The 14332-nt window shown below is 43.7% G+C and overlaps 2 protein-coding genes across 2 annotated transcripts in view; both read left to right on the top strand.

The window, feature by feature from the left end:
• Nucleotides 1-5727, top strand: part of LOC311155123 (deubiquitinase DESI2-like) — a gene marked incomplete at both ends in the record, with an annotated part of 50142 nt that extends 44415 nt beyond the window's left edge. Inside the window, one exon of the mRNA XM_084208042.1 lies at nucleotides 5485-5727. Coding sequence (XP_084064168.1) covers nucleotides 5485-5727 — 243 coding nt within the window. The remainder of the gene's footprint in view (nucleotides 1-5484) is intronic.
• Nucleotides 5728-10424: 4697 nt separating this feature from the next.
• Nucleotides 10425-14332, top strand: part of COX16 (cytochrome c oxidase assembly factor COX16) — a 45004-nt gene continuing 41096 nt past the window's right edge. Inside the window, exon 1 of the mRNA XM_084208044.1 lies at nucleotides 10425-10526. Coding sequence (XP_084064170.1) covers nucleotides 10467-10526 — 60 coding nt within the window. The 5' untranslated portion in view covers nucleotides 10425-10466. The remainder of the gene's footprint in view (nucleotides 10527-14332) is intronic.

Genomic DNA, 14332 nt, shown 5'->3' with positions numbered 1-14332 from the left:
TCTGAATGTGGTTCAACAAGATGTCACAATTGCAGCCACTGTTTCTCTCCACTGGTGGCCTGGCCAGTGAAACAATGCTGTAAGTGCTGAGGTGCTATGAGCCAGCTGTCTCATTTGACCCAGAGCCACCTACCCCATCATCTGTGCGTGCACACTGCTGCAGAAAGGTGACTCTGCTCTTCTTCCACGTGTCCACTGAGGTGATTGACATGCTTCCAACTAGCTTCACAAGGGGAGCAAGGCTGTGGGTAATAGTCCCTCCTTTCAATGCTTTCTTTTTTTCTTCACTCCTGGCTAGTCTCAGATAGATGTTGCAGATGCTACCTCTACTTTACAACACCCACGGTCCTGGAGAAGATCTGTAGGAGTTGCAGAACAAAAAAGGATTGCATAGGAGAATGGGGGCATTTCAGGCAGTTGCTTAAAATAATTTAAAATTCCTTTGACTTGGCTGCTATCTTCCTGACTTTGACTCAGGTCGCTACCTCCCAGAACACAGCTTCATTACTGGGCTCATTTATCCTCATCCACAGTTTCTCAGCTATAGCCTTTCCTCTGTAAGTCACAGGCCATTCCTGGCTCTACTGAACATGTGCTGCAGGCAGCTTTACAGCCCAGTGGCACTTCATCTTTTCTGCTGATTCCCAAAGGCCACTTAAATTCCCCAGAGTAGAAACTGTAGTTTTTACAGAGTAAGTATACTATTCATCTGTTTCAAGCAATCAATCCTAGCATGCAAAGTCCACCAAGGTGAGTCTGTACCTTCAGGTGTGTTGTGAAGATGGTTTTGTCTGTTCTCGCTCAGAAATTTTATTTTCAGTGTATACACTATGTGCAGCAGCTGACTGGGGTGCAGAGCTATAGGTATGGTCCTTGTTGATACACTCAAAATCCCTCAGCTCTGCCAGCACCGGTAAGTTATGCTGCCAGGTTAGTTTTTGTGAGGTGACAAAAAAGATGTCCCTGTGCATTGGGTTACTGGTTTATTCTGGATGTGTCAAAGAACTACATGGATTGAATTGCCATTTTCTCTTTCTATATATGTGCTTTGGCTGCTCTAGCATAGCCTTGCCTAGGCAGATATGCTGGTTTGTAGCTAATGCCCTTATTCTGAAATTCTGATGAGGATAACCTATGCTGTATTGTGCAGTCCTTGTAGGAGCTATATTATGCAAATCCTGTAATGATTCCCCTGGAGTTCTACAGCTTTTGCTCTTAAATTGCTCTGAGGTGTGTGTTAGACTCCTCAGGTGCTAATAAAACCCCTCTGTATTCTTTAAGAGACACCAAGGGGAATTCTGTAGAGTAGCTCAAATGGATACAGGCCCCATGTGGACTCCACCTCATCTTTAGCAAGGCTGCTAAGTGAAAGAGGCAGTGGGTGGTTCAACAGATGTTCAGCACTGAACTCTCCAAGCCTAGTTTGAAGACAAGAATTGAAGTAGTTAGTGTGTATTGTTTGAGGAATGTTATGTTGCCTCTGTTCATCTTGATTTTCATGGATTGGAACACTACATGGTGCCCCTAATATTCTCAGTGCCTTGAGTTACACTTCTATGCATGGTTTGAATCACCCCAGTTGCATCATCCAGCACAGCACAGAACCTACTACATTTGAGAGCTTTCTCTTAGGATCATCTGATCAGCTCTTGTCTATATTTTGAAAGGCTCTCATCCTGTTAGACTATCTTGGATAATGTCTAGCATATGCCCATAGAGCCAAAGCCCTCTCAAAATGCAGCACATTGATAACATTGTCTTCTAAAAGGCAGGAGGCTCAGGAAATCTTCCACTGCTGGATGGCATTTCAGCCCGTGTTGCCCAGCTGCAAGGCTGTTGCCCTGCCACCTGCAAAGCTTTACAGCAAAGTGTTAAAGCCTTCAGCAGGGACAGGTAGCTCCTAGGACACTCAGGGGAGGGGAGAGGGTGCAGAGCAGTTTGCACATTTTAACCAGTTTGTACATTTGACTGTTTAGTGCAAAATGATACGGCTTAAGATATTTGGAGGATATTTCCATATCCCAAATTAGTTGTTTCTTGATGAGTTGAAATCCTGGTGTGGATTTGACAGTTGTTTAGAAAAAAGCACCCAAACTGTCAGGTCCCATTTCTCCTGCCCATTTGGCTTCAGCCATGGATGGCTGAATGGCTGTTTCCACTTGACTCTGCAGGTGCCAGCTGGGTCACTCACAGTTCTTACACAGAGTCCCCAGAAGAAGCTGCAGCTATGGGAGACTTGGCTTTCTGTCAGCAGGTGCTGCTCAAGTGGAAGCTGCAAGTACATGAAGCCTTCACCCAGGTGCCTGAAGCGAGAACTGGTCTGCAATCAGAAGTTGTGCTTGCTGCAATTTCTGACCTGAAACAGTTTATTATTTATTTACATCTCCTGTCAGAGTTAGTACGTGACATAGCACAGAAAAGTTCATCCCCTTCAACAGAGAAAACCCCACTTCTTTGACAAAAAAACCCCATGTGAAACCTTCAACTCTAAAAACATCTGAAAAAGGGTTCTGCTGATGGCAACAATGGGTAGCAACAGCATTCAGTGAATTTATTGTTCCAGTGAGTGGTTTTCAGAGCAGAATTTCTCAGAAGAGCTGCAGTAGGTAGATTTTTCTGTGACTTCATATGCAGTTGGGAAACGCCCACTTCATCTTGCTTGTGCTGTTTTATTTAAACTCAATTGGCTTAATCCCACGGCAGCCAGGTTCATTCGATATTTCTCCATTAGCTAAGCACTGCTGGATGCTCCAGCACAATATGCTTTACATCAAGGAGTGAAAAACACAGGAGCAGATTGTAGCGTTGGTAGCATTCCCTGCCATTGCCCTTTTGTTCCTATTGAACAATGTGTTCTGCCATGGAATAGTAATGAGGCTGACACGAGGTGACATGACAAGCGAGACTGAGGTAAGGGAAACCACTTTGCATCATTATCCTTGAGCTCCACAAACTGCCCTTTGTTGGTTGGTGGCTCAATGCCCACACATCTTCATTCTTTTTCTGGCTCTTCCTTGCCTTATTGATTCATTCTGGGTGAAGAAGCTCCTATAAAAAAAAAGGCAAACACCTCATCATTGCTTCTACATTGGGAAGTGCTATTTCAGTTGCTAGGGGATGTGCCTAGAAAATAAACCCAACTCTTAAAAACAGTATTTCCATTTCAGGCCATCTTACTTTATGCTGTTCTGTTCTTTCAGCTAATTTTCCAAAGAATCATACCTTGGTTTAGTTGTTCCATCTATTAATATCTGCAAGGAAGTCTTAATTAAGACTTTAAACTGCTTGAGAACTAAACTCACATGCATGCATATATCACAAGGAGCCTAAACTGAGTTACTTTCTATGCAATATGTTGCCTCAGTTCCTGAAGAGGAAGAAAGAGGAATGCTACAAAATCTGAGGGAAATTGTAGTGCAGCTTGTGATTGGCTCAGGTCAAAGTAGTGTAGTGTAGGTAAAAACGTTCAAGTAGAACACATCAAATACAGTCTTAAACTTCAACAGTATTCTTATGAAAATTGTCTGATATGTCTGGTAAGAAAATCAAATGGGTCAGCAAATTTTCTATGAAGGAGCCTCAAGCATATGTGGAGAGGTTATCCACCTATAGGTTCAGGCAATAGCTCTAGCAATGGAAATCAGGGAATCTAGATGGAGATAAAAAATTGTTAATTAAATAAGTGTCCCCAGATTAAAAATTTCAAAAATACAGATTCATATAGATGCATCTAAGGTTAAGTGGAATGCAGCATTGGTAAGAACTGAAATAGAAGTCCTTGGAGTGCATTAGGTAAAGAACAGTCTATGCTTGCAAGTAATTATAGCAGCTAAATGGCTCTGCTCATTCTCTGATACCTAATGATAATGTCTCCAATTTCACACATTGATTTTTAAACAATGCGTGTCAAAATAAAGTGAGTTCTGTAGTCAAATTAGCACAGTCACAGGTCTGCTGCCTTCTCCACACCTCACTGGAAACACCACACTGTTAGAGCAAGCTCATTCCCTTATGCTCAAGGTCACTGCTGGAGTGGGCATTGGCGCATTCTGCCCAGGCCATGTGCAGGAAGGACCAGCTGCTCGTCAGCCGTAACAGCTGTAACACAGCACAGCCCATCCTCTAGAAAATGTTCCATTCTCCCTGAAAACTTCTTGAAACCTCTAAGCTCTACATTGCCTTGCGAATAAGAGAGTTCTCACCAAATCTTCTTCTTAGTGGACTCCAGACAAACACCCTTGGAGTTTTTGCAGTACTTGGTATTAAATTAAATGTGGTTTTAGTCAGAAAGTGGGTGTGAGGAAGAGCAGAGGAATTTAGTATTGGCAAAAGGTACAGTATGGACAATCCTGGAACAACTAATTAATGTAAATTTTAGGACAAGGTCTGTGGGGTGGAGTTTCCTCTCTGTCTCTCTTGCTCCATGGGAAACAGCAGGAGGGAGAATTCAGGTATTATGACTCTTGAACCTGCTACGGATTTTAGGCTCTAATATGCTGGTATAGGGCCCTACAGACAGGCAGTAAATTTACTAAAGACAGACTCTTGAGGCATGCCTGCTGATCAGTTCCTTGTGTCTCTTCTGTGCCTGCTAAGGGATATAGTAAAATGTAAAGGGAAACATATTTTATGTGGTCTAAGCCAGATACAGCTATTAAAACATGGCACCTGTATGTCTGCACGGCTAAATGCTACAGAAGAAAGGGTCTGCAGTGTGAAGCAAGTTGTTTCATTGTACTGAATTTGATATGACCTTGGAAAACAGTATGTGTGCTAGCAGTGTAATCCAAGTCAATGCCAGGACCATCTAGGATGCAACAGAGATACTTACAACCTAGGCTGGGGATTTTTTTTTGTTGCTTTCCCCCCCATATTAGGGAGAAAATACCTCATTCTACTCATCCCATATGAGGAGAAATTAGAGGGTGGTATGATAGAATAGGAAAAGGACCCCCAGATACTTGGGGGTACCAATTACCCCCAGGTAATTGGACTGAACCACTGTGTCAGTGCAAGGAAGAAAAGGGAGGAACAAGAACAGCTCCTCAGGCATCTTCATCTACCTAGTCATACTCAGCTTCTGGGCTCCTCAAGGTCTCACCAGCAACAGCTTAAATATTTTTCCCAGACTTTTTGAGCTACTTGCTAAAGGAATGTCAGTGTCTTGGTTGAGAAGCCCCAGCAGGCCTGTTCTTTTACCCATGGACTGCCTGGAGAACAGAGTCACCAAAGCCATTGAGGGCCATGAACTGTTTTTCCTGGTTTCTGTTATGATGCTGACAAGACCTACAGATGGCAGGGATCCCTGTGCATGTCAGCGTGGAAGTTGGCAGTTACTGCTGTTTCTGACTGCAGGAGATGCTCCTTTCTGTTCTGAGCAACAGGGAATTCACCCTGTTGAGGTGGTGGTGTGGATGGGGATGACATTACCTCTACACTTGCTTTGGTGCTATTAACCATGCTCTTTTTTGGTTTACTCCACAGATATTATGTGGGAAAGAGATCCCCCGCTGGGTGAACCGCCTGGCCTACTTCAGCTCCTGCATCCCCTTCCTCCAGAGCTGCCTCCCCAAGGAATGGCTGACCCCAGCGGCCCTGCAGAGCCACATCAGCCTTGGTCTCCACAAGGAGGAACAAGGGGACACAACGGATGAGGAGTCCCCCTCCACCTCTGCAGCCCCCTCAGCCTCAGGCACATCACGAACCTGTAGACATACACGGGTCTAAACTGCCCAGTTTGCCCCCAAATAACATCCCTGCTCTCTTGTTCTATTTATTCCTGACACCCTTTCACACACATTGGCTTCTCTCTTCAACAGACAACACAGGAGAGGGAAGATGCTTTCTGCTTCAGTCCCTTTTCCAAGGACTGCCACTACAGTTGCTTGGCAAAATGACTGTGAACCCCAATACAGAACTGAGGATTGTGGTGACTAAATTGTATTCTCCTCCAGGGGCCTCCATGATCCTTGATCTACAGAGAACTGCTTACTCTCTCAGGCATGAGAGCATGTGTATGGGCAGAGTGCACATACTGTGATGTTCCTTCTCTGGAACTGTTTTATCTTTTTATCTCTCCCTCTACCCATTTAAGACCAGCAGTCTCTTCTCTATTTTGGCTGGGCTTTCCCATCCCCAATGACAAATCACCTGCCCACACCCAGTGAAGGAACCAGAGCCAGAACTCAACCTTCTCATCTCAGACCAGCAACAAACTCCACTCAGATCCATACCTTTTGTAATTATCAGGTTTCTAACTCATATGAAGGACAAATGAAAGGTGCTCCTGTTCTACAACCACCTGTTTTCAGTACTCAAATTTAAGAGCTTAAATGATTGTCCTGCTCTTGAAAATAATAACAAAGAACCTAGAAAATGAGTGTGTTACTGTGGCTTTTCTTTGGGGTCATAAAGAGCATGGGGCTGTGTTGATTAGAGGCAGCTACTAAGTAGATGCAGAGATGACTTGACCATATTGGTGCTTTTTGGCACAGAACCCTCTCAGTTTTCCTAATCCTAGGCAGTGTTCCCAGTTTCCTTCCCCCCCACCCCAATTCCCTGGGGAATCTCTCTCCTAGCTGACATTTGTTGGCCGTATTTAGGGAAATGGCTGTCCTGTGCACAAGGAAGAGGAGAGTGAATCTGTTTGGAAGGTCAGTATCTCCCTCAGTTTTTCCTCCTGCACTCACAGACATAAAACATGGCTTCAGAGCCATCCTTCCCTGGCCTATTTTCGAGCCAACCTGAGAAGGTAAAAAACAAATGGTGAGCCCAAAGAATGTCAACCTGCTCCTTTCTCCTCTCATTTTGGAGATGGAGGGGAAAACTTAGGGCCACATCTGGAAAGCACAAATGACCCTTCCAATGCATGGGCCACCATGGTGCCTTCCGCTGTGTGCACTATTTCAGTGGAATGAAAAATGGGCAGAGCTGGCTCACTGGCCTCTCCAAGCTGGCTCCTGACAAGAATCTGGTCCTTGGATCTATTGATGCTAATTCTGACAGGTGATGAGAAACCACAAAATGAGGACAGGACAAGTACACAAACTCTTCCACTCAATTACTTCACTAGGAATTCTAGTCAGAAGGTGTAGGAAAAAATGAAAGGGGAAATCTGTCCCCTCCCTCACTTGCAACTTCTCTTGGCTACACAAAGGAGGAAGAAAAAGGAACAGGCAGTCTGTTGAGAGGGAGTTCCCATTTTAGAAATGGTGTTCTTAATAGCTACTACCAAGTCAGGACATCCATCCTGGACCCAGAGAGAGCTACAAGCCCTGAAAATGTTGGTTGTTTCCTTTTTTTGGTCACAAATGCATACTAAATCCAACCAGCTGCTTCTTTAGCTCAGGTATACAGGAGTGTGTGCTTTCAGGGCTGAAGGTCTCAGCTATGATGTACATCATGTCTGCACAAACAACATTTAATGGTTTGTTATATGTGCATGCCCTTAGTGAAGCAGGAGGCTCTGGAGAGATCTACTGGATGGAAATGTAACTCACAGGATGGCCTCGCTCCATTGCTTCCTGAAGTGATGCACGTTTAGGCAACAAAACCTTTACAACATGCCTCATTTCCATCCTCTGTGCAAACTGCTGCAAGTTCTGTACTGAACTAAAGTGATGTTCCTTATTAACCTTGGCTACGCACAGCCAATGCTGCATTCTGAGTGATTCTGCAGCTCCTGGTAACCAGTCCAATACCAATCTTGTTTAGTATGGCTTGTCCAGGGATGTTTAATATGATTTCCATCATGATCTCCATGCCACTGCCCAGAAACCGTATTGCACAATGTACTGTTTCACTCTGTATTCCCCTGCAGTCGTGGTCATTGCAGCCTAAACCATTGCAGCACTGCAAGCTTCATTTGTCTGAAGTTCCCAGGGTTTCTGCCAACAGCCAGCAGCACATTGTGTGCAATGAATTTTAAAGGTCCTTCTCAGGGGGAAAGTGAGAAGAGGCTTTCCCAGACCATTTGTCTAGGCCAGGGCAGTCAGAAACACCTCGTTCCCTTTGCTGTGACAAAAGCCAGCCAGCCATCGCCCTTGTGTTTCTGCTCTGCACCTTCAGATGAAGCTTCATGCATACATCTAGGAGATGGGCTCCAGAGGCACATTTCACACAGAAAACCCTCTCACAGTACTTCACAAAGTAAAAAATGCTTAACTGGATGAAAACCTAGACAAGAAAACCACATTTAGCCTACTTGGGAACATAAATATCTGCTTGAAATATTGGGAACAACATCCGGGGCAAGCTGTGAATGTCATAAAACCCCCAGAGGTTTACCCACTTTTATGTTTGTCTGTTTATGACAGTATGGGTCACATCAAGGAAGCATCAAACCTCTGCTGTAAATCAAACCCAGAATATATTGCAGTCTTCAAAACTGTTTCTCCCTATCCTTCTCTGTTCAAGGTGACTGATCAACCAATAATGAAAAGAACAAAGTGACACTGTGGAAATAAAATATATATTGATGACAGCTTTACCTCTGTAATTTAACAGCATTTTAGATTATTAAACATTAAGACATTTTAAAATCCTAATTTGCTGTTCATCTCTGGCACAGCGTGCTTGTCTTAGGCATTTTTATTATCCTTCCAATTATTACAAAATTGTTGTTATTACATAATTATATCATATTTGCATTTAGTTACACATTTCTCTTGCTGCTTTCTCTCTATAACACCATGTAGAAAATTTTAAATACCAACAGCAGTTATCAATGAAAACAAAAGAACACCGTATAAATCTTAACAAGAACACCTCATAGCAGTGGAACAAACTCCTAACCCCTCTTCTTACAGCCAGGACTTTTGGTGTCCTTTTAAAAGCTGGGATGAGAGGGCACCAATTCTGCACATGGGCATCAGCAGCTGTGGGTTACGTCTCCAGCAGTGACCTAATAGTATTCAGGTGGGACACAAAGACTGGAGGTGAGGGTAGCCTAACACTGGAATATTAAAGGTACAAAACAAACTGTTGCTAGGGAAGGCATAAAAGGAGGGAAGCAAGTAATAACCTCTTTTCTCAGCATGTCTTTATCTATAGTAGCAACTTCCTTAATTTCATGACATTATTCTTTCTGACTTCTTTCTGGTCAGTTGCCTTCCTCTTCACAAGTCTGTGATTTGAGGCCTATTTTTCTCAAACTATTTAGAAGGGACACTTGTGCTTTCAGAGGCCCTGGTGTGCTTGTTTCCCAGCGCTGAGCCTGTGCTCTGTGATGAGTTTATCCCAGGCTCAGCACAGCATGGGGATGGACACTGACAGATCTGTTCTCTTGCTCTCACTGCTCCCAGCTGAGAGTTTGCATCTTGCATCTCGAATTCAGACCCATGTTGCCTTTGTGCTACTGAGGTACTCAAGAAATAGTAATTTCCCGCTATGTTGTTTTTTATTCTTCAGTTCTGTTTCTCTCTAGACTGGTAGGGCTTTCAGAACAAGTTAGTGGATATTGGATTGCAATAATATTAGCTTATCTTACTATATGTGTTTGATTTTATTCTTATTTTAGTTTGTATCTATGTGCTATCTAATTAACATAGTCAGAAAACTTTTTAAAGTACCTCCACCACTTCCTTGATTAATGGAGAAAACCAAAGAAAGGGATCATCAATGTTCTATCTTCAAATGTTTTTAAATTACTCTTTGAGTTGATGCAGCAGGTGCCTTGTTCCACTTCATCCCTGCCCTGCATGCCATCAGCAATGATTTGGAATGTAATTGCTGTGTATGAAAAGGCTGTGTAGTGATTCAGAAGTATGTAAAAGAGGACCTGACAGTCTCCTATTTCCGTCTGGTGATAGCCACAGGCTACCAGGACAGGGCAGAACCTCTGGCTACAATAATATGTAAAAACACTGCAGTCTGTGCCTGGGGAATGGGTGCTCATGTCTGTAACAGGTCAGCACTTGAACACCGTGTGTGTGGCTGTAGCCGAGACGCGTTGGGGTGGATGGCACAGCACATTTAATTCCTAGCACATATCAAGGACTATTGGCTCTAAATAACAGCGTAAGGCTGTTCGCTAGCAGTGTTGCTGCCAACCTCGTTTTGAAAAGGTTTTTTTGGTTCATTTTGGTTGGGACAACGGATAGCAATGCAGAAAAACAGATGATCATGGCCGTCAATCTCCTTTGCTTAGGAAAGCAGTCTACAGAATGAAAAGACACAGCTCCTGACTAGGCCTGCTCAACTGCGCTCATCAACGCGCTGTGACGGAAAGCGTGAGGGGGGCCGTGGGCGATGTGAGCGTCGGGGCCATCTGCGGAGGGCAGGGGGCTGAGCCGAGCCGCGGCCGATGCCCAGCGAGCCCGCGGGCGCTCCCCCGCCGCCCGGGCCGCAGCGGAACCGGCGTGCCGGGGCGCGGCGCTGCTCCGGCGGAGGGGCCCGGGCCGCCGGAAGCGCCGGGGCCGGCCCGGAGGCGGGAGGGAGGCGCCGGGCCCGTGGGGCGGGAGCGGGGGATGGAGAAGCTGCGGCGGCTGTGGAGGGGCCGGACGATGACCTTCGGGGTGCCCCTGCTGGTGAGCGGCGCGGTGGGGGCGGCACAGCGCGGGGAGGCGCTGCCGGGGCGGGCGGAGCTGCGGGGCGGAGGCGGCTGCGGGTGGGCGCTCGGCTGTGCCCTCCTGGGCTGTGCCCTCGTCGGCTGCGGCCCTGCGGGGCGGAGAGGGGGCGGCGGGAGCCGTGTGCTGCCCGGAGCTCAGGGACACGGTTATAAAACATACTCCTAAAGATATTCCTGACTGGGAGCTGGGGAAAACGCATTTTGTAGGTGGTTTGGTTTTGGTGGGTTTTTTTCCTGTCAAACACCACTTGTGTTTCTTGTTATACTTTTTTTAGCTTTCCGTTGGGTTTTAAACTTCAGCGGCACTGTTGGTGTGATAATTTGTATATCTAAATATGTGGACAGATTTTGAGTGAAGTGAGTTGAGGTTATAGGTGGGAGCTGTGCTCAAGGTGCTGAGTGAGGCGTAACTTTTTATAGTTGACCTTAGGAGAGATCAGTAATGTCGAAGGATTAAAACAAAATTATAAGACTCTCTTACACACACTACCTCTGTAGATAGTACACATTAGGTTGCACTTCTCTGTCCTAAGTACCTGTGTTCATTAGGGGGAAAATGAAAAAACACAGAGGCACTTATGGATAAAAACTCAGGAAGGAAGATAAAAGCAGCACCAAGGCCACTGTGGTTTCTGTTTGTGCAATTCAGGTCTCCTTATCCATGCATACAATTGGTTTGCAAAAAGTAAGCAAATTTCAAGGTGGATAAAGAATAAGGCAAAGGATAATTCTAATACTTTTATAAAGCCACTAGAGAAATCAGTGTCATCTTCCTCAAATATTTAGCAGCATGCCTTGGGAAAATGGAATGGACCAAAGAAGGACATTGACACTAGAGTTAATAGTTAAGGCCATTATTTTAAAGAGATATTACTGATATTCTATTGTAAGGACATTCATTAAAGTTATTAATGAAGTATCTTTTCTCGAAATATTGAAGGCATTTGTAAGAAATGGAAACCAAACAGACCAACAAAACAGTGTGATAATACCACAGCCACGTGAAATCATTTGCATCAGCAGCTCCACTCTTTGCTGTTGCTCACAAACTTTGCCTACAGCATCTTTCTTGAAGTGATCATGCAGAGCTCATCAGGTATCCTGCTTGCATGCCTGTGTACCTGAGAGGCTGTCCAGACCCGTGCTGCTTTCATGCTTAGACCAAATTTATTTTGGTTTCAGATTTTTTATGTACGAATGCTCTGACAATATTCTTCAGTTTAATAACACCTTGCTTAGATGTTAAAGGTTGGATATAGTTTTAGCTTATGGTGCTTTTGTTTTTGTAATTATTTGAAGCTTGACATTTTTCTTCCAGAATCAGGGAAGATCAAGCAGTTTAGTATTCTCCGGTGCAATTTTAACTCTCTGGAAGGCCTGGGGAAAATACTATGTGATTGAATAATAGATGCTTAGAGGTGGTGACCTAGTGGAGGAAAAAACAATCACACCTGCTTTTTCATAAGTGTATCAGATTAACTGGTGTGCAAGATTCTGATTTTGAGAAAACTTTCTACATTATCTTCCCTGTGAGGATTGCATTTCAAAGAAGTAGGGCAAAGATATGTTTCTTTACTTTTTAGTTCTCAAAAGGATTAAAAAGATACTATAAAATGTAGTTACCACACTCTTGCCAAATTAAAAGGTTATCTTTGGAGGTAAGGTAGGTCCTGTAGAAATAATGTGGGCTGTATTATTGTGAAAAAACAGAAATGTCATTACAAGATGGAGGAACTTGTCAAAAGTGGAGCAAAACATGAAACAGGATTCATCCTGTGTACTCAGTCCTCAGCTGGAGTAACTTTTTAGCTCTGTGGTGCCATTCTGCCACGGTGCCATGTGGAGGTGATGAAGATGAACTGTAAAGTCTAGAGGAAAGCAACATAAAAGGTAAAGCTGACATTCCACCTTTAAGGAATGCTTGAAGGAATTGACTTAGTTTAGTTTAGAAGAGTCTGCAAAGTTCTGTACATTGAGAGTGATGATTGCCTTTCGTCACTTGGGAGAGTACCCCCAAAACAGATGATCATGTGTTAGGAAAATGCTGCTGGTTTTTAGCAAAGAACACTGATACGGAATGAGGGCTTTTAAGATGGGCTTGAACATCCAACTGCCAGCAATGGCATAGATTGTCCCAGTTCTGCTTCAGTGCTGGAACCAGGACTTCAACATCCCAGGCCAGGCCTGTGGTTGTACTTTTGGCCATCCCCAGTGTTTTTGCAAGATTTTCCATAGTCATAGCAGGAATTTTTAAGACTGGTTTCTTTGACTTTGAACTGCTTAATTTCATTCTGTTCCTGTTGCGACAGAGCTCTTTCCTCCAGACACAATATTATATAGAGAAATAATCTATTATATTTCTTTCCAAGGTTTCATGTCTCCCTGCCTTAAAATTATTCTCCCTTGTGAGAGATACTTCAGAATGTTTCTGACTTGCTGCCCAAAGGCTTCCCAGGGAGTAAGAAAAAGGAAAATTCATGCAATTGTCAGTTACCCAGCTGTCTATGGAGCTCTGAAGGCACCTCTGAAGCTGAACAGAATTGTGCTAAAAGATCAATTACAGCAAAAATGACAGTGAATCTAGGCAAAGAATCAGAAGGAGCATGCCTTTGCAATCCTCTTAATTCTGCTGAATTTGTTAATAATACTGAAACCAAAGGTTTCTGTTAGATTATTACATTCTGTACATAATTTTTTTCTCTCTTGACTTCTGCAGGACTATTCTTTAGTACTGCTGAAGTTTTCATAGTACTATGTTTACTTTTTTGGCAGGAAAAAATCAAATTGCTTTCATATCTTACCATTTTATACTATATATTTGAATGAAAAATCCCTGTGCCAAAATCGCTGAGGCTCCAAAGTCAAAGAAATCCTAATTCAAAGAAAATGGATGCCTCATTACACCCCCCACCCCCGAAATATATCTGTAAAAGATTTCTTACTTTTTAATGTAAACTATTCTGATAGTTTTTTATTTGTTCATTTGGTCTTGGGGCTGCTCGAATATTTCAGTGGAGAAGGAATTTTTGTGGTTGATCTTTAAACCTCATACTGGCAACAGGTCTCAGAGTAAGATGTGTAAAGCACAGTTTTCAGTGTCACTTTCTCAGTAGCTGAAAAAAGTGTTTCTTTGTGAGCAACAATGGAACTGCAGGAGCTAGGACTTAAATTTGCAGGAAACCTTGTGTTGTGAATTTTTCTGTAACTTTGTACACTTTACAGACAGTATCTCTGTGTGGCATAAACAGTAAGCACGGAGGAGATAGTGATGTAACCTGGTATGGAACATCTCATTGGCTTGAATGGGATCAAGTGAGTCGTCCCAAAGCATTTCTGGCTATGGTATCAACATCTGCGTAGATGTTGGGATGAACTCCAGCAACCTTACAGGTGTATCTGAAATTTGCTGTTTCAGTAGAGGGCTGTGCTACCTCTGTGGTAACTTAAGCATCTTTGTCACCTATATTGACGTCTCTGTTTGCTGTTTTGGTTACAGGAACTCTTTCCTTATCACATAAAGCTTAACTTACAAGTCTTCAGCATTCATGGCTCTATTATAAAAGGAGCTTCAGTTTTTGCTGCTTTATATTCCACAAACAACTCTACCTGAGCAAAAGGGATGTGTCTGTCAATGTCATATTGCTGCTGTGATGCTTCTGTAAGATCCTGAGAGAGCAAGGCTCCTTGGTTTGCTGCTGGTGCATCCAGCATCAGAGCTTCCTTATGGGGCACCAAACATGTAAGGTCACTTCTCTGGTACACTTG

Source organism: Fringilla coelebs, assembly GCF_963513975.1.
Source record: "Fringilla coelebs genome assembly, chromosome: 6".
Classification (NCBI taxonomy): domain Eukaryota; kingdom Metazoa; phylum Chordata; class Aves; order Passeriformes; family Fringillidae; genus Fringilla; species Fringilla coelebs.
The sequence above is the reverse complement of the archived record's forward strand: the minus strand, read 5'-3'. Positions and strand labels throughout refer to the sequence as shown.